Below are 18,843 nucleotides of genomic sequence, written 5' to 3'. Positions count from 1 at the left end.
CAGAGAGGTTTAGTGACACTCGCATGTTCACAGCCAGCTGGAGTCGGGCGTGATTAAAACCCAGATGACCCCCTACTCTAAACATGTTTGTCAATAGATATTTTATTTAGTCTCCTGACCTCTGTGAACTCCCTGTTGAGAAGTGACATGTAGGGTCAGGTGGAAACCAGGAAGAATAACCCAAAAGTGGACTGAGAAGGCTTGAGGATGGTTGATGAGAAAGAATTTTGAAAACTCAGGTGCTGGTAGTAGCACTTTCTAGCTCTGAACTTGGACAAGGGGTAACCGATTATCTTAGAGCCTCCGATTCCTCATCTGTAGAGTGGGGCTAGGAATATTATTATTAACATCTACACTAAGAAAAGAGAAAGATGCAAATTGACCATACCTTTGTGACATCCACCAGCCAATCAGGAGTGAGTATGCAAATTAACCCAACAAATTAATCCACCCTACTACTAACTGCTGCTTCTCAGGACCGCGTGCCAGAGTCTAGGTACTACTACTACTACCCCCATCTGAAAGGTGGCAAGGTAATGTTCAGAAAGGTGGAGCAACTTGCCCAAGGTCACACAGCTAGTAAGTGACAGAACTGGGGATTCAAAACCCTCTTGGCCTCCAAAATCTGTGTTCTTAACCATCAAACTACACTTACCTTAACAAGAACGTGAATTGTAGTTAGCAGGCATAGCAGTTAGCAGCAGTAGGTAGTGATAATAGGGTCAGGAGCCGCTGCTCTAAGGATTTGAGTATCTCCAGTCTTTCCCTGACCCTGCATGTCACGCATGAGGAGACACGCTCCCTGTCAGGCGGTGACCTGTCAGAGGCCCTGAGCTGCAGCCGAGGACGGCTGCCCGCGGGTCCTCGCTCACAAGGCCATGCTGTCCTCCTGCAGTGCTACGTCAACCTGCTCTTCTGGTACCAGTTCTTCTGCGGTTTCTCGGGCTCCACCATGATTGACTATTGGCAGATGATCTTCTTCAATCTCTTCTTCACCTCACTGCCTCCGCTCGTCTTCGGGATCCTCGATAAAGACATCTCCGCGGAGACACTCCTGGCATTGCCCGAGCTGTACAGGAGCGGCCAGGACTCCGAGGTAAGGGGCTCGGCTTCTCCCTGGAGGTGTCAGGGCATGACCGCTGGGCTGGGGGTCAGGAGCCTCGCATTCAGTCGCCACTCTGCCCCTCACCTCCCACGTGACCAAGCATTTGCTGTGAGGATGACTGACGAACCAGACCAGTGAGTACTTTTCTTTTAGTGATTTCTTAGTTATATCACCCATTATGGGATCCCCTGAGTTGAAGAGGGAGAGGGCATGCAGAAAGATCCCCCTGAGCCAGCACCCCCTCCAGGCCTTCAACAGAACCCCTGGGAGTAAAAGCCAGTTTGCTCATCAGTGGGTGAGGCGAGGGATTCCACCACAGGTCAGGAAAGGCAAAACTACAATGACATGTGGCCTAGAATTTGCTGGTATGATGTAGACTAAAGAAAGCCTGGGGCACCATCAGAATGGTTTCTTAAAAGACACAGAGTGGCCACAGTGACACCTGACTGATTTGGAGAGGTCAGACAGGTGGTCAGGAGGTGCGATGCAGGAGGAGCTCTGGGAAGAGGGTCATTGAAATGCTGAGAGCACCTTTGCACCTGGGAGAGAGGCGCGCACAGCCAGGTGGGTGCCGGTGATACATTGTGGACAGCCAGCGAAGAGGCAAGTGCAGTCCTAACCCGAAGACAGGAGAGCACAGCAGCCCCGCACCGCAGGCGAGGCGGACAAGCGATGGCGCAGGTGCATCCTAGGCTTTCTACCTGCCCCCTCCCCACAGGCACGCTGGCGGGATGATGTATTCCATGAGTACCTAACATTCAAAGTTAATGTTGCAAAAGCATGGACTGTAATATAAATGTATACCCTTTGGCTGCCATTATTAATTCCAATGGGTTAAATCTGAAAAGAAAGAAGTATCGATTGAGCTATCAGCTGTTAAAGAATGTATACATGTTTTGGGATACCCTGTATAGGTATATACAGTCAACATAGGGGTACATATTTCTTTTCAAATTAATGTTTTGTTTTCTTCAAATAATATCCAGAAGTGGAATTTCTAGATCACATGGCAGTTCCATTTTTTCATTTTTTGAGGAATCTCCATACTCTTTCCCACAGTGACTGCACCAATGTGCATTCCAACAACAGTGTCTAGGGCCCCCTTTTCTCCACGTGCTCATCGCAGCTTGTTGTATGTGGATTCACTGAAGAGAGCCATTCTGGTGGTGGTAACTGCTCGTGTATTCTTTCTTGGCAGTGCTATAACCCGTTGACTTTCTGGGTTTCCATGATGGATGCGTTCTACCAGAGCCTCATCTGTTTCTTTATCCCTTACCTGGTAAGTCATATCGTTCCATTCTAACCATACAAATCGCAGGATGACACTGGTCCTGTTTATAGGAAATCCTAGACTAGTAGTGTCTTTCTGGACACTTCAGAGCAGAGGCTCAAAACATGTAGCCTGCGGACTACCTCCAACCTAGGGTGTTTGACAAGTCAGAAAGCTTTGCCCAAACATTTTACTTTCTGCCAGGTTTTGGAAAACTGAAAGCTATCATTATATGGGATCCTTTTTCCCTCATGGCAGAAGTCCAGAGTTGACTCACAGCCCTGCTTAGATGGGGCCCATATTCTCGCTTGCTGTAGTCCCCACCACTCCCTTTTGTCTTATCCCAGGACTTCTTCACTCACTGTTTCTTTTTGAGCACTAAACGTATTTGAATTTACAGCCCTTCATTTAGATTTGTGCTTCAAGCATTAATGCAGCAAGTTCTGATAGTGAAGAATACTACATTGCCTGAAATAAAAGCAGGAATACATACAGCAAGGATACCAGCCCCATCTCAATCTGGTTCCTCAGTATAGTGTGAGAATTTAGATAGTGAAGGATATCTATTTCTCCTGGACAGGGAACCATAATGTGGGCTCATATCCTTTCGCAATTAGCAACATGAGGGTCGATAAAGCAGGCATTTTATGCTTTCTTTTAATTTCCTAGCTTACAGTACCCTCCCTGGTCAGACCTCTGCTAGTCTTTCCTGCTGAATTGTTTCCTGCTATTTTGAGCTCAACACAGCCACCATCTAGGACTATTTGAAGGTCCACAGCTCACCACATCCACCCTCAGTTCTGGCCTTTGGCTGGACTGCCTTCCCTCCCCTCAAGAGATTAACTCCTTCTTACAGTCTCAGCTGATAGAGACCCCCTTCTGTACTCCCAGGGTGCATTGTACTTGCCTCCACTGTAGCATTTACTCTGCCAAGTAGGCTGTAAACTCCGTGAAGGTGAACACAAAAGTATCTTCAGCAATTGGCATCATGCCTAGTGGGTGCTCATTAAATCATTCCATTCATCCCAAATGTTCTGGAATGCCCATCCTGGCTTCCTGGTTTGCCCTGTCAACTCAGTCCTCAACTCGTCGGTCAGTGGGTCAGTTCCACACAGATGGTGGCTGGATGTCTTCTCCCCATTCATCCTCTAACCCTTGACAGATGCTTTAGAATCACTGTCAAAGCCAAGACTAAAAAAGCCTTGGATAAAAAAGCTGTGGTACATTTATACCATGGAATTCTATGCAGCAGTAAAAAAGAAGAATCTCTTACCCTTTGAGAGAGCATGGAGGGACCTGGAGAGTATCATGTTAAGTGAAATAAGTCAGTCAGAGAAAGACAAGTATCACATGATCGTACTCATAAGTAACAAAATAAACTGATGAACGGAGTGGATCCAAAGACATGGAAGCATGGAACAGAGTGCAGAATCTCGGAGGGAAGGGTGGGAGGTAATCAACCAAAGGTCTTGTATGCATATATGCGTAACCCATGGACACACAATGGGGTGCTGAAGGCAGGGGAGGGGGAAGGGGACATATGTAATACTTTCAACAATAAAGAATTATTTTTTTAAAAAAGCCAAGGCTTTGAGTCCACAAGCACATCTGAGGGTACCTATTTGTTCCTCCTCTGCAGACCTACAAGGACTCTGACATCGATGTCTTCACCTTTGGGACACCCATCAACACCATCTCCCTCGCCACAATCCTCTTGCACCAGGCGATGGAAATGAAGACCTGGGTAAGTGCCTGTTTGGCTTAAAATTTGTGTCCCTGATTATTGACCACATTCAACTTTCTGAGTTGTTGTACTTTATATCACTGACCTACTCGATAAATACATATTGAGCTTTTACCTGTGTCTGTCCTATGCAAGGATGATAAAACTAACATATATAAAACTATGAAACAATTAGTTACAAAAATAGATATTAATAAAAATTGAGGGGTGTTTTCAGAGACAAAGAGAACCATGCTGTTAGGGGATATGCTCCCCATTTAATTTCAGGATAAAAGGTTAGAAAATTGCCTCTACGTAACTACATCTCAAGCCGAAATATCACACTTTAGTATCTAAAAGGGCAATGCCGGCTTTTTTATTAAGTTCTTCTTAAAATTAGGTACCTGTAGATAGGCATATATCTACAAGATTTTTTAATGTAGTATCTCATTTAACTTTCTGGAGTCCTTTGTGTTCAGTAGGCTTTGTTTTGAGACTTAGACTTACACAGTGCTGTAAGTCAGTTAAGTGGACAGCGTGATGGATAAATACATGTATGTGTTAAGTGGGGTTTTTTAATCTTTAGTGTTGAAAGTATTACATATGTGTTCAAAATAAATCCAAATATATCAGTATTCAATAAATGTATATTGATTTAATTTACCTATTAAAAGCAAAATTTATCAGACTGGATTTTTTTTAATCCAGCAAAATATAAGGAGAAATGGACAAGTTCACAATCATACTATAAGATTTTGATATAATTCCATCAGAAAGAGACTAGATCAAATAGGAAAAAAAGGGATATAGAAGCATTATGTCACACTTGACCTAATATAGTTAGATCTAATATATGAAATTATGCTCCAAACATGCATCTATTCAAACACACAGACCATTTACCAAAAATTTAAAAGACCAAATTCTGAATCACAAAGGAATTTGAAAGAATGAGTATCATAAGCAATAAAAAATAGCCAAACTCAACATGCTTGGAAATTCAAAATGCATTTCTAAATAACTCATGAGGGAAATTATAACATACTTGTTACTAAATGACTAAAAATACATACAAATTTGTGAGAGTATCTAAAATTTTACTATTTAAAACAAAGGTAAAAATCAAGGAAACAATAGAATCAATAAAACCAAAATTAAGCTCCTCAAAAATGTAATGAAACCTAATCTCTGGCAAAACCCATCTAGGAGAAGACACAAAAAGACCACAGAAATGATACTCAGAATAAAAAGGGCTATAATTGTAGATATGATCTATTTTTAAAGATATTTTTAAATGTAAAGTTTACCAAAACATAGTCAAAATCATTCAGCAAACCTGAGTAAACCAATCACCATTAAAGAAACTGAATTTATAATCCTGTGATCAAATTTATAATTGGTATAAGGTAGAGATTATCTGTCCCTTATTTCACAGATTAGAAAAAAATCGGCATTTTTTCATGGCTAGCATAATCCTGATACCAAAATTAGCATGGACAGATCAAGGAAAGAAAATTATAGACCAGTCTCACTAAATGAACATAGATGTAAAAATTCTAAATAAATTCCTGGCAATGCAACTCAGCAGTTTGTTAGAAACAATAAAGCCCAACCAAGGAACTTTCATATCCTGTTAGTAGACCATAAACTGATACCAGCACTCTGGAGAGCAATCTGAAAATAGCCAGGAGTTAATGTTCATATGCTATGACATGGCTCCACTTCTAAGGGTGCACCCTGGAAATAATCTTGCATCTGTGTATACAGAGACATGTATTACACCATTGTTCTTAATAGCAATAAAAAAAAAGGAAAAAGCCTAAAAGTTCATCAACAGGAAAATATGCCAAATTGTGGCATATTTATACAATAGAACAGTTAAAATGAATAAACTAGAACTGTATCTATCAATGTATAGTGTGTAGTTTTAAAGATACAGAAGGATATCCATACATGATAAAGTAATAGAGCATCCATAAACATGGCTGCACAAACATGTAAGTATAAAATACGCATTGGAGTGATGAACACTGAATTTATGTTCAAGATTAAACAGAAAGCATTACAGAGGATACATGGATGCTTTGATTATATCTGTAAGACGTAACCTTTCAACAAAAATCTGAGACAAATATTACATAAGGTTAAAATTGATCAAGCTGGACCCTGGGTGTATGAAGTTTATTGTCCAAATACTGGAGATATTTCCCAAGAGGAACTCTGCCCCCAATGACCCTCTAGACCAGGTATCCCCATAGTTACCGGTAATTTCTGGTGCTCTTGGGAAAGGAGTCAACCACCGGCATTGTTATGAGAAATTTCTTTCTTTTTTGAAAGTTGTTGAGGCATGGGGAGACTGTATTTCTCACCTGGGGAGAAATCTAACATGAATTTTAATGGCTGTGTCCGTTTCCACAGTCCCCACTAAAACAACTGAAAAAAATAGCTAACTGCTTTCTTCTTCCGGATTATTCAGATCACCTCTCCCACTGAAAACAACTAAAAATAATAATTTATTTCAAAAAAAAACACAACACCTTAAAAGAGCTGACAGGATAGTAAAGACAAAAACCTTTGGAAAAGGAGGTTTCTAGAGAAGCAAGCTAAGCAAAGCCTGCTGTCCTGTGGGGTGTTTGGAACCCTGCCCCAAAGGAACTTTGTTTTTGGCAGACTCGACTAAGTAAAGGCTTCAGAAATCAAAACCCAGGCGCCCAAGGTGGGAGTCTAATAAGAGACCACATTACATTAGGACCCCCAAAGGCTGTAGCTTCAGAGTAAGGGGACACGCAAAACTGGACCTGCCTGTACTCCCTCCCCAGCAGGGGCTGCGGGTCGGATCGTTCCCACCGTGGGGAGCAGAGCAGGGAGAGTCGGCATAAAGGACCTGTCCTGGGAAACTAACACAGCTGCCTCGGACAGATTTGCAGCCCAGGCTCATATCACCTGGTGAGCCAAACTCGAGAGAAAAGTATCTCAACCTAAGTCTCAAATTGTCCCTACTAACTTTTCCAGGGCAATAAGCACCACATATGCAAAAATAACCAAGCTCTCAAGGAAACAACTCATTAGTGAGGATTTAAAAAAAAAAGTCAGAAACCAATATTTCAGGAGTTGGTATTATCAGATATAAATTATAGAAAAGCTATGTTTACTATATGTAAATAAATAAGGACTACGCTTTAAAAATATCTACAGATTGGAAAACTATATAAAGCAACCCAGCAGACTGGAAAATAGACCTAATAAAACATTTAGGAATACAAAAAAAATGCAACTTTTTTTTTCATGGATGGCTTAACAGCAAATTAGATACAGCTGAAGGGGAGAATTAGTGAAATGGACAAAAGAAATAATCCAGAATATAAAACAGAGGGGGAGGAAGGAAATTATGGAAGATGTATTAACTATATAGAAGATAGGGTGGTATCTTAGAAGGTCTAATATCCATTTGGTCAAATTCTCAGAAGGAAATGAGACAGAGGGAATATTTTAAAAGATAGTGACTTGAAAATTTTATAGAAGTGATGAAATACATCAATCCACAGTTTCAAGAAAGTCAGCAAAACCCAAACAAGATAAAAAGAAATTCACACTTATATCATACAGTAACTAAAGACAAAATAAAAATTATAAAAGCAGGCCAGGTTTTAAGTGACAGATTTCCTTCTAAGGAACAACAGGTGAAGAGTTGTTAACTTCTCAGTAGCAAAAATGGAAGCGAGAAAACGGTGGAATGTTACCTCAGATATGCCGAATGAAAATAACTTCCAAACAAGAATGCTATATCCATCAAAAAGGAGAATGAAATAAAGCCTAAGAGAACAGATCACCAGCTGACTCCCACTAAAGGCTGTACTTAAAGGAAGGAAAGACATCTCTCATGGGAGTTCCATGAGAAGGAATTAAGGCATAGAAAGTGGTAAACATAACTAAATCTTAATAAATATTGACCATATTAAACTATAATGACATGTGTGCTTTAAAAAGATGAGACAGCCCTAGCCAGCTTGGCTCAGTGGGTAGAGTGTCGGCCTGCAGACTGTAGGGTCGTGGGTTTAATTATGATCAAAGGCATATGCCTGGGTTACTGGCTCCATCCCCCATAGGGGGGCATGCAGGAGGCAGCCAATCAATGATTCTCTCTCATCATTGATGTTTCTATCTCTCTCCCCCTCTGCCCTCCTTTCTGAAATCAATAAAAATATTTTTTAAAAAATAAAAAGATGAGACAATTAAAATATGCAGTAGCAATAAGATATGTTGGGAAAGAGGGTAAAGTGCTCTAAAGCCCTTGTATAATTCAGGGAGAGAGAAATCAGTTCTAAACTTTAGACTGTGGTAAGTTAAATGGCTTATCATTTACTGAGTAATCACTGAAGGAATAGAAATGGAGTACATAACTTTCAAACCAGGAAAGGGTGGCAATAAAATTATGTAATATAGTCAATACGTTTAAAAGAGGATACAAATAGGGAAAGAAAGCAGCACAAGACAGGGAGGACAAAATAAGATTAGACAACATCACTGAACTCTGAAAACTAACTACAACCACAGGTGGAAAAGATGGATTCATCACACAAAACATGATTCTATTTACTAACATTTCAAAAACAGTCTACATAGAGAAACAGAGAAAGGTGGTAAAACATCAAAGGACAGCTTGGAAATTATCACCAAAGTCAAGGCTGAGACAGAAGATTTAGGGGTGCTTGGGGTATGCGTGTTCAAATTTTGTGTTGCATTTCCAAAAAAAAAAAAAGGGAAAAGAAGAAGAAGAAGCTTAAAACAAAGGTATACCCTCAACAGTGTTTACTTCTTCCCTTCCACAGACCATCATCCACGGGCTGGTTCTTGTAGGCAGCTTCCTGATGTACTTTGTGGTATCCCTAGTGTACAACGCCACCTGCGTCACCTGCAACAGTCCCACCAACCCCTACTGGGTGATGGAAGTCCAGCTCTCAGACCCCACTTTCTACCTCGTCTGCTTCCTCACACCAGTCGCGGCTCTTCTCCCAAGGTTTGAGCACAGGGGCCCTTTCTTCCTAGAACTACCAATCTCCCCTCAATAAGCCATTTTCATAGCCCAGGGGTCAGTAGTTTGACTCTTGGTTGGGATCCTTGAGGCTATAGTCTCAAAGATAAGGTCCTAGGACAGAAAGAACAATGAACTTGGAGAAAAATACCACAGACTCTGGTCCTAGGTCAGTCACAGAGTAGCCAAGTCACCAAATCGGGCATGGCCTCAGTTGTGACATCTGTAAATGGGAGTGATAATTCCTGTCCTCCAGCCTTACAAATTTTGAATAAGCACAAGACTCAGAGGATATATTTCCCACCACATCCCTTCTTCAGCCCAACCCCTTGGGAGATGGACCCTGGGAGGGACCATGAGGATCGGGCCCTCATTGGAAAAGGGCATCAAATGTGTGTTAAATACTTTTGTCCACAGTTTTGGGGTTAAGTACGGTTGTGATCACCACTGACCAAGGGCTGAGCTCCTCTGTTCTGTGTCTTTTGTGGGGTGTAGAAAATTATCAGCCCCGTATTCTTGGTCTTACCCGTGGCTAGAAAACACACTTGAAGCCAAAAGCTACCAGCCTGATTAGAATCCTTGAAAAGTATAAAAGACTGTTGACACATGCTTTGAAAAGACGGCACTGAACAGTACAGCTTGTTAAACAGAGACAAGTTAGCAAATATTTACTTGTTAGTTACCATAGCACATAAGTTAAATCTTTTTGCTTATTCTACATTATCATCATAAGGTTGAATTTCTGTTTAATTCTGTTTACTAAGAAAAGCAAAGAGGTTTCTTCTGAGAAAGGATTATTTTAATAGTTCCAAGGACTGTTGACTTGTAACCTTGAAAAAATTAATGTTTGTTATAGAAATCTACATGATAGAATGTTTGCTGCAGAAAACTATTAGTTCCCTTAAGGTTATAAACTGTATATATCATAATGGAGGTAGATTTTACTCACCAACCTTGTGATAATTAGCCCACTAACCATGACCTCACTAATCTTAGTCTAATTAATTCAACCAGTACAAAAGAACTGTACAGAGTCTCTTAAAACCAAGAACATGTACATTGTTTTGCAGATAAAAACAAAAGAAGCTTGCACACACAAACCTTAAAACATAATGAGCACCTTAATTAGCACCTTAAATAGAGGATACCAATTTTTGGACACTCTCAGTTTTTCTCCTACTGCATGTCCTTGACATGGTATAGGTCAAGCCTTGGTCTTAGGTTCTTTTGTCTTCTAACTTTATAGTCTCTCCGTTGACATAGCAACCACTAGTGTGAAGATAAATATTTTGAACATATGAATCTCCAAATTCCCAACCCAGACCTCTCTTCTGAATTCCAGATACATTTTTTCTAGCTACCTATTCACCACTTCCACTAGGCACTTAAGTTCAAAGAAATTGGGAGACATCTATAATTTAAGTCATGATCCTCCCTTTATCACCACCATCTAAGATACCTGGGTCTCTTCCAGAGTTTCTTCTATCAAATGCTATCCAATAAGGACCAAGGCAGACCCTTGCAAGTTATCCTTGATACCACCCACCACCTCATGCCCACATCTAGCTCATTACCAAGACCTGACAATTCTATATGCTATATATTTCTCAAATCCATCTGCTATTTCCATATCTACATCCACCCCCATGGATAGATTATGTTCTTTCTTCCCAAATTACTGCAAAAGTACCTTAATAGATTTCACTCTAATCCACTATCTCTGTGTCAATGTGTAATCATGTCATATGCTTAGAAACCTGCCAGAGCTTCCCAAGGCTTTTACAATAAAGCACAAAAAAACAAATCACGGCTCTCAGTCCTTGCCTGCTCTGGCCCTGCCAACCCCTCTGTGTCATTTCCCCTCTTGTCCTCACTCTCCACATTTCAGCCATCGTGCATGGATTTGGTTCTCACCTCCTATGCATGTCTCTTCCTCAAGGAAGGTGTCTCATACCAGATCAGGTGTCCGACACTGTCAGTGCTCCTTCTGTTTATAACTCTGTTCAGGTGCCATAGGAAAGCAAGAACCTATCTGTCCCGTTCTCAGCTTAACCTCTTCGGGGAGTGGCCCATTGTAGAAACTTGATAGGAATCTGTTGAATAAATGGATGGAGAAGGAACGTAGCATCGGTGGAAAGGTTTAAACTGAGAAAATTCCAGCTTTCAGGCAGGAAGTTGAGTCTTTCCTGAAATAAACATGCCTACCTGTACTGCCTCTCTGGGTGAGATGAGAAAGAATGGGGCAAAGTTTACCTGATGCCGTGGGAGTCTTCAGAAACCCCTTGTGCACTGTGAGGCTGCCTAAAGCTTTCAGACACAGTGGAAGGATGGGAGTCTCTGCTTATAAGGCTTTAGAAATAAAACATTTTACAAAGAATTATCTGGGGGAAAGATTCTGGATGTCTACTTTCTAGATAAAGAAATGGATACCCAGATCCCAGTATCACAAGATGGTATATGCTTTCTCTATAGACCACACAATTGTATTCACCTTCTTATTCTTTCCCCAAGTGTGGAATAGAAGGACTCCAGGCACAGATAGAGACTTCCAATCCCGGAGTCCAGTACAGGCTACATGCAGCTTGGCCGGGGAAAGGAACCCTGGGTTAACCATCAGGGAGACCTAGCAAGTGCTCAGGTGACCTTGGAAACCCTATCTCATCTCTTGGAGCCTCCGTTTCTTCATCTGGAAAATGGTGCAAATACAGCAATGCTGGGAAATTAGCATGGCCCACAGATTCAAGAGAATATGTATTTAGAAACTACTTAAGTTCCACAAAGGGTTGATATTGCAAAGCAAGTAAATTTGCCTAAATCAGAATAGCCCAGAAAGAGAAAGGACTGCGCTATACATGGTAGATAAAACTCTAGGGATCCAGAGTGCTCGGTTCTGACCACAGCAAGACCACTGTGTGGCTCTGGACAAGTCACTGCCTCAGTTTCCTCATGTGTAACATGGGGGAAGCAAAAATACCAGCCACATGGGATTATTGGGAAAGATGAGTTAATAACACTAAAGCACTTAGAAACGTTCTGGTTCATAATAAATGTTAGTTATTACATATTGTTATTGAACTCCCAAATCTCAGAGGTGCCCAGCATAGATTTAATAACCACAGTCAGGAGCACAGCAAAAAGGATCTCACCATGGGTGGGGAGTTGGATTCTAAGGTCACTTTCAATGCTAAAGTTCAAGATGTCAACAAAAATCAGGAAAAAAAAAAGATTTATTGTTGTTTCTCCTTCCCCACCAGGTACTTTTTCTTATCTATACAAGGGACATATGGGGAGTCCCTGATCTCAAAAGCTCAGAAAATTGACAAACTCCCCAAAGACAAAAGAGACCTGAAAATCCAGAGTTGGAGAAGCAGACAAATGCCTGCCCCTGTCCCTGGAGAGGCTCAGCGCACCCACCGTCCAGTGCCACCTGTCCATGAACAGGACTTCAGAGCCAGCACCCCAAAAAACTCCAGCCCTCCCAAGCAGAAGTGCAAGGAGAACCGGGGGGTGCATGGAGAGAGAAGCAGCAGAGACCACAGGAGGGATGACCCAAGCTCAGCAAACTCCTCAGCTAAATTCTCATCCAAAGATCACCTTCTTCTGGGGCCCAACAGCAGGATGGCGTCTGGGGCCTACCCCAGTGGGCAGACTGATGAATATAGGCGCTCGAGCAGGGGCAGCCATCGCCGATCCCAGAGTTCACTGACCATCTGAGGGACCTGCAGAAATCTGTACAAACTTAGGGGAGGCCGTCCAATCGCTGGCCTAATTAATCCAAGACTCTTCCTCTCCATGGAGGAAAGAACGAGCCAGTCTTACTCTTTTCTCCCTGCCAGGCTTGACTTCCTTACAGGAAGTACTGGCCACAAGGGGGTTGACCAAAAAAGGCTGGAAACCACTCAACCTCCAGTTTCCTCCTGCTGCCAGGCAGCACATCTTGCAAACGGGGTTTCATAAAGAGGCTATGTTACTATGGCATCGAGTCCTCCGAGACATTCTTCTGATCCTCTAGATAAGTACAGCCTACAACCCAATACATAAGTTTCCAAGATTCCAAGAAATGTATAAACCCAGGCAATCTCTCAGGCTGTGGAAGTTTCTGGTTTTGCCATACCATCACTTCACCGCATGGGTGCCAGAGTTTAAATTTCAAAAGAGACCCATACATGCAGATGCTTCATCTTGATTGTATTACAGAGATGGCCACGTGGGGGTTAACATCCCTTCCACTCACCAAGAGTAGGGACGCTGTTTGTCTCTAAGTCAAAAAAAACTACATCTAAATATTAAAACTAGACTTGAACTCAGTGCCACAGACACTTCAGAGGGTTGTGGGACCACAGCTAGTGTAAGAGGCAGAAAGAACAGAAGCATTCTAAGAGAAATGGGTATACCAGAAGCCCCATGCTTTAGCTGACAGACCACATGTCCCACAGCCTGGGGAATCTACCAAGAGAGCAGCACTTTTTTTTTAAGCTATTTATTTTATTTGTTTTTATATTAAAGGACCCACTCTCATTCAGCTCTCAGAACAAGGAAACTCTAAGATGAATAGATCTTAGCAAACCTGCCCACAGAATAGACACATATGATGCAAGCAACTCTGAACCCAAACAATGACATCTTCAAGGGTAGGGCCAATGTTAAATCCTGTTCATTAAGCCTATCCCAGAGAGGAGTGTCACCTGGAAGACACTGGCACATGCTTCCATTCAATTAGGGAGAGTCATAGGAAGTCTCACTTCACAGGGAAAAGGATTACATAGGCTTCTTACCCCTAGAGATAGTAAATACCAAAAATATAAGAGCTCAAAAACAGTGTTGAAATAAAAGAATGGATCATAGAATTCTAATAAGTTGTCAGGAGAAGCTACGTCTACTATGGGCAAGGATAACCTGTCCCTAGTCTTTTAAGATAAGTCAGGGAGGGCTACTAAACCTTTTACCCTTAAGGCAAAATCCTTATAGGTTAGGAATGAATGCAACAAGTCTTTAAGCCTAGGAGTCATAGCCACCTCGCTTGAGTAACTTTTCAGCAACAATGCCCCCAAAAGATCTCAACAACCAAGTTGGCAAATGGCAGGCTGAGCTGGTCCTCTGACCACCCTGCTGACAAACCTGAACTGGAGAAGCCATTTGGAGCACCATTCTGGAGCCAACACACTAGTTCTCTTTCACTGACTCTGACACATAATGACACGGGCACTGGCCAGCTGGTAGGTATTCAGGGGAATTCTACAAGAGGATTGCTAAAGGAGAAACACAGCAGGCAAAGCAGTAATGACTTTGTCCCAAATAAGAGGATTGAGCCAAAACTCGGATTTCAGGGTCCCTTTCTCCATATGATTCCTGCCCAGTCCTGAAAGCCAGATGAGAAGGGATGCTTCAGAAGAGAACAATGGCGTGGGAAGACCACTAGCCTCAGGAGATCTCAGGCATAGATCTTTGTTCTCTAGAGCCAGGAACCTTGAAGCAGGATGCCACACCTACAAATTAGGGTAGAACTGCCCTACCTCCCAGACTTGGCATAGGAACAAGTCAAAGTTACATAAGAGGTGAGGGAGAGAAGGGATGTGAAAACCCTTTGAAAGCTGTAAGACACTCAATAATAACACAGGGATATTTATTTCAGAGCTTAGAGGAAAAGAGGTGATGGGGAAGTTGAAAAAATGTCTGATCCTGACACCTAAATGCCAAACCATACCCATCATTGTGATGCTGCTCTCTTTCTTGCATGACCAACCATCCCAGTTAGCCTGGGATTTTCCCAGTTTTAGCACTGAAAGCCCCACATCCTGGGAAACTCCTCAGTCCTGGGCCAACTGGTCACCTACTCCTGCCCTTCTTTGTAAACCAAATCAACTGTGACTATCCAACATGCCACCTTAGAGGGAAAAGTTATAAAAGCTATTTCCCTATAACATAATCCTAATGATTGTACTTAATACATTTTTATACTTTTATGACCTTTTACTGATTGACTGGAAATGTGCTGTCCTTTTCATTAGAAGAAAAAAATAAACATGACTTTCCAGAATTGCTTGCAGTTCTGAGTCCTCTCTCATCCATCCATCCTTCTTTGCATTCACTCATCTGTTCATTCATTTATCCACCCATCCATTCACTTATCTACCCAATGAACTTCTATTAAGCCCCTGCTAGAGGCCTGTGATGTGCTAGGAGCTGCAAGGAGCTCATCCCTGACTTAAAGAAGCTCATAGCCTTGTTGGGCATCGAGTATCAGAACAGATTTGATCCAATGTAAGAGTGTGACACCAACCAAACCGGGTACAAGAATTAGAAGCAGCACACACAGTCCCCTCTCCCTGAAACTCTACCCTAGCTTCGCCCCTCTCCTGGAAGCCCGCGCCAACCTCAAACCCAGGTTGATTAGGTGCCCTTTCTCATTCACTCATTCAGCAGATATCAAACAGTGCCTGCAGTCCACAGCATTGTGGCAGGCAGCAAGCATAAAGAGGGGACAGAGACAGGTTCCGCTCCTACTCTCCAGGGATTGACAGTCTAGAAGGGTAACAGGGAGAAGGGAAGGAGGTAGTTCCATGGCAATCAGAGAAGCCTGCTCCAAGAAGGAGAGGTTTCAGCTGACACCTTAACCATGAGAGAATTAAATATGAAAGCCCTGAAAAAGGAACACAGTTTGGTGCATTCAAAAAGTTAAGGAAAAGAGGTCAGTGTGACTAGAAACCAGTGAGCAGGAGGAAGTGCCCCATAACAATGTTAGTAATCACAACTGCATTAGCTTACTGCAGGCTAGGTGCTAGTCTAAGCACACATCACCACATGAACCTCACAGCCACCCAGCAAGAAAGTACCATTATTCTCCCCTATTTCATTTAGCGTTGGTGACATAATGAACCACCCCCAAGATTTAGTAGATTAACACAATTATTCATGTGCTTACGATGCTGTACCTGGGCAATTTGGGCTGGGACCTCCCTCCACATGGTCTCCATCCTCAAAGACATCAGCCAGCCTTGTCACATGGCATCAATTTTCTGGGAGCAAGAACAGAAGCTGCAAAGTCTCTTGACGCTGAGGCTCAGAACTCACACATCATCTTTTCCACCACATTCTCTCAAAACAAGCCACAAGGCCAGCCCAGTTACAAAGGCGTGGGAAAATATACCCCCACCTTTAATGGGAGGAGTTACAAAGAAATTTGAGACCATTTGTAATCTACCACATCCCATTTACAAAAGGAGAAACTGAGGCAGAGAGAGGTTACATGAATTCGGCACAGTCACACCATTAACAAGTGGGGTGGCAGCATTCTAGTCCCAGAAGTCTGAAACAAGAGCCTATACTCTTAGCCACTGAGCTAAACAAATGTGAGACAGGGACCAGACACCAGAGGGGCTTGTCTTCTCGACATTCCTTTGAGAGACGAGGTAAGCACAGTGCCTGAACTCCATCCCAACTCTGTCACAGGCTGGCACGGTGACCTAGCCCACGCTGTTCAGCTGGGTTGCTCACCCAGACCAAAGCTTCAGAAAGTAAGGAAGAAAGCAGCCTCAGGAGAACCAGAATGCCAATATCTCCGGTGAGCTGATCACCCAGCCAGAACTTTCCATTCTGCACACAAAGCCCCAGGAGAAATCAATCCCCTGGGAGTGAATTCCCCCAGGTAACCAGAGAACCAAAGGGGGATGGAGGTGTGGGATCCAGAAAGTGGGGACCATGAGCTGGGGCAATGCCCAAGAAGGTAGGTCTTTAGAGGGCACAAGAACTGCCCAGTCAAACTTCAGGACTCCTGCAAGGAGGATTCGGGCATTTTCAGACAAGAGCCGAGACTGGCAGCCTTTTGTTCAAAGGCGTTCTGGTGCCACCTAGCAGCCGTGGTGGAGAAGCTACACCGAAGGGCTCTTCCTGCAGCCAGATCAGGGAAGCAGGGCAGGGGGAACCAAGCCAGGAGTCAGCAGGCCAGATGTCAAGTCTGGCTCAGCCTGGGGTTTCTGCTGTGACTCTGGACACATCCCTTCACCAGGTTTCAACTTCAAACTGAGATTCAGTCAGTTTCCCCAAATACTCAAGGTGGGAGCTGGACTGTTTTAACATCCTGTGGTTCTGAAAGCTATTTTGGGGAGGCTGGTTACAGTATAGGAATGACCCCTGGTAAATCAACTTATTGTTAGATTCTCACACGTGCGTGCATCAACACACACACACACACACACGCACACACACACACACGCGCACGCGCACGCACATGCACACACACATGCATGCACGCACAGTGGAAGATCCCATGAGGGAGGGACCTGCCATCTGTTCTCTGCTGTGTTCCCAGTGCTGGGCTCACGGCAGTGCTCAACAATGTTGTGTTCTTGCTGTTAAAGAAAAATCAACCCTAACTGGTATGGCTCAGTGGATAGAGGATTGGCCTGCGGACTGAAGGATCCCAGGTTCGATTCTGGTCAAGAGCATGTACCTTGGTTGTGAGCACATCCCCAGTAGGGGGTGTGCAGGAGGCAGCGCATCGATGTTTCTCTCTGATCGATGTTTCTAACTCTCTATCCCTCTCCCTTCCTCTCTGTAAAAAATCAATAAAATATATTTTTTTAAAAGAATAAAGAAAAATCATAGGGCCCAGCCCATGTGGCTCAGTGGTTGAGCATTGAACCATGAACCTGGAGGTCACAGTTCAATTCCAGTCAAGGCACATACCCGAGTTGCGGTCTCAATCACCATTGGGGGGCATGCAGCCAATTAATGATTCTCCCTCATTATTGATGTTTCTATCTCTCTCTTACTCTCCCTTACTCTTGGAAATCAAAAAATATTTTTTAAAAGAAAAATCATAAATAGGGGCTGGTCTCAGTGGGAGCATAAGAAGGCATGAGGGCAGCACCCGCACCTGGGGAGAAAATGGACCCCCTGAGCCATTTTGAGGCCCCAGATTGCCTTTTTCAGATCAGTAGATATTAAGGAGTTTACCTACAGAGAGGCAGGGCAGGGCGCCCCCATCTCAGACATCAAAGGGAGCTGGTGCTAGGACACCTCCTTCCCTGACACAGGCTTGGACTCATTCCAGGTGGTAAACTGTGTAAGGAGTTGGGGAAGAAGAGCTTTAATCTCCTACAATCTCCATCAACATTTCCAACCACCCCCCAAAAAGAATAGCTGCTCACCACCTAAATGAAGCACTGAGACAAGTCTCTAGTTCCCCTCCCTGCACAGCACTGCCCCCAGCCCCTCCTGTGCCCACAATTAGATGCCACTATCTGTCCCCTGACTGCCAGTCAGTCTACTAGAGGGGCCAGCTCCACGCATGTCACACCCGGGGATAGGTAAGCCCAGGCACCTCAGGAACCAAGACCACCTGGACCCAGCAGTATCCTCAGAGTCTGTCCTCAGACCACAGTTCAACAAAGGGAGGGCTAGCTGACTGAATTTTGAGAAAAAAAATTATTGGGGTTTTGGGGGTTTTGCTTGTTTTTTTAGTATTATGAGCCCTTCCTATCCCAACTAACCTATTTCACAAGATGAGGTGAAAGATATTCCTGAAGATGACAAAACTCAGAGAAGAGATAAGCAGAAGAGCTCAGGGTCACCCAGTAATTTAGATTTAGAGCTGAGTCTAGAATGACACCTCTCAATGAGGGCTCTTCAGCCACCTCATCAGCAAAAAATGAACTAGTAATCCTTCCCAGGGCTTCATGGACATTTACAAATGAAAAGATTAACACAAAAGG

General features: G+C 43.2%; 1 protein-coding gene and 1 long non-coding RNA gene across 2 annotated transcripts in view; one reads left to right on the top strand and one right to left on the bottom strand.

Moving 5' to 3' along the window:
* The window catches only part of ATP10B (ATPase phospholipid transporting 10B (putative)), an 81,538-nt gene extending 68,694 nt beyond the window's left edge, over positions 1-12,844 (top strand). Inside the window, exons 18-22 of the mRNA XM_008147651.3 lie at positions 896-1,096; positions 2,304-2,384; positions 4,015-4,119; positions 8,928-9,115; positions 12,385-12,844. Coding sequence (XP_008145873.2) covers positions 896-1,096; positions 2,304-2,384; positions 4,015-4,119; positions 8,928-9,115; positions 12,385-12,844 — 1,035 coding nt within the window. The remainder of the gene's footprint in view (positions 1-895; positions 1,097-2,303; positions 2,385-4,014; positions 4,120-8,927; positions 9,116-12,384) is intronic.
* Positions 1-18,843, bottom strand: part of LOC114233756 (uncharacterized) — a 91,526-nt gene that overhangs the window by 3,587 nt on the left and 69,096 nt on the right. The gene's annotated exons all lie outside the window — the stretch shown is intronic.

The sequence above is a fragment of the Eptesicus fuscus genome, chromosome 6 (assembly GCF_027574615.1).
Source record: "Eptesicus fuscus isolate TK198812 chromosome 6, DD_ASM_mEF_20220401, whole genome shotgun sequence".
NCBI classification, from domain to species: domain Eukaryota; kingdom Metazoa; phylum Chordata; class Mammalia; order Chiroptera; family Vespertilionidae; genus Eptesicus; species Eptesicus fuscus.
This window is presented reverse-complemented; position numbering and strand designations above follow the sequence as displayed.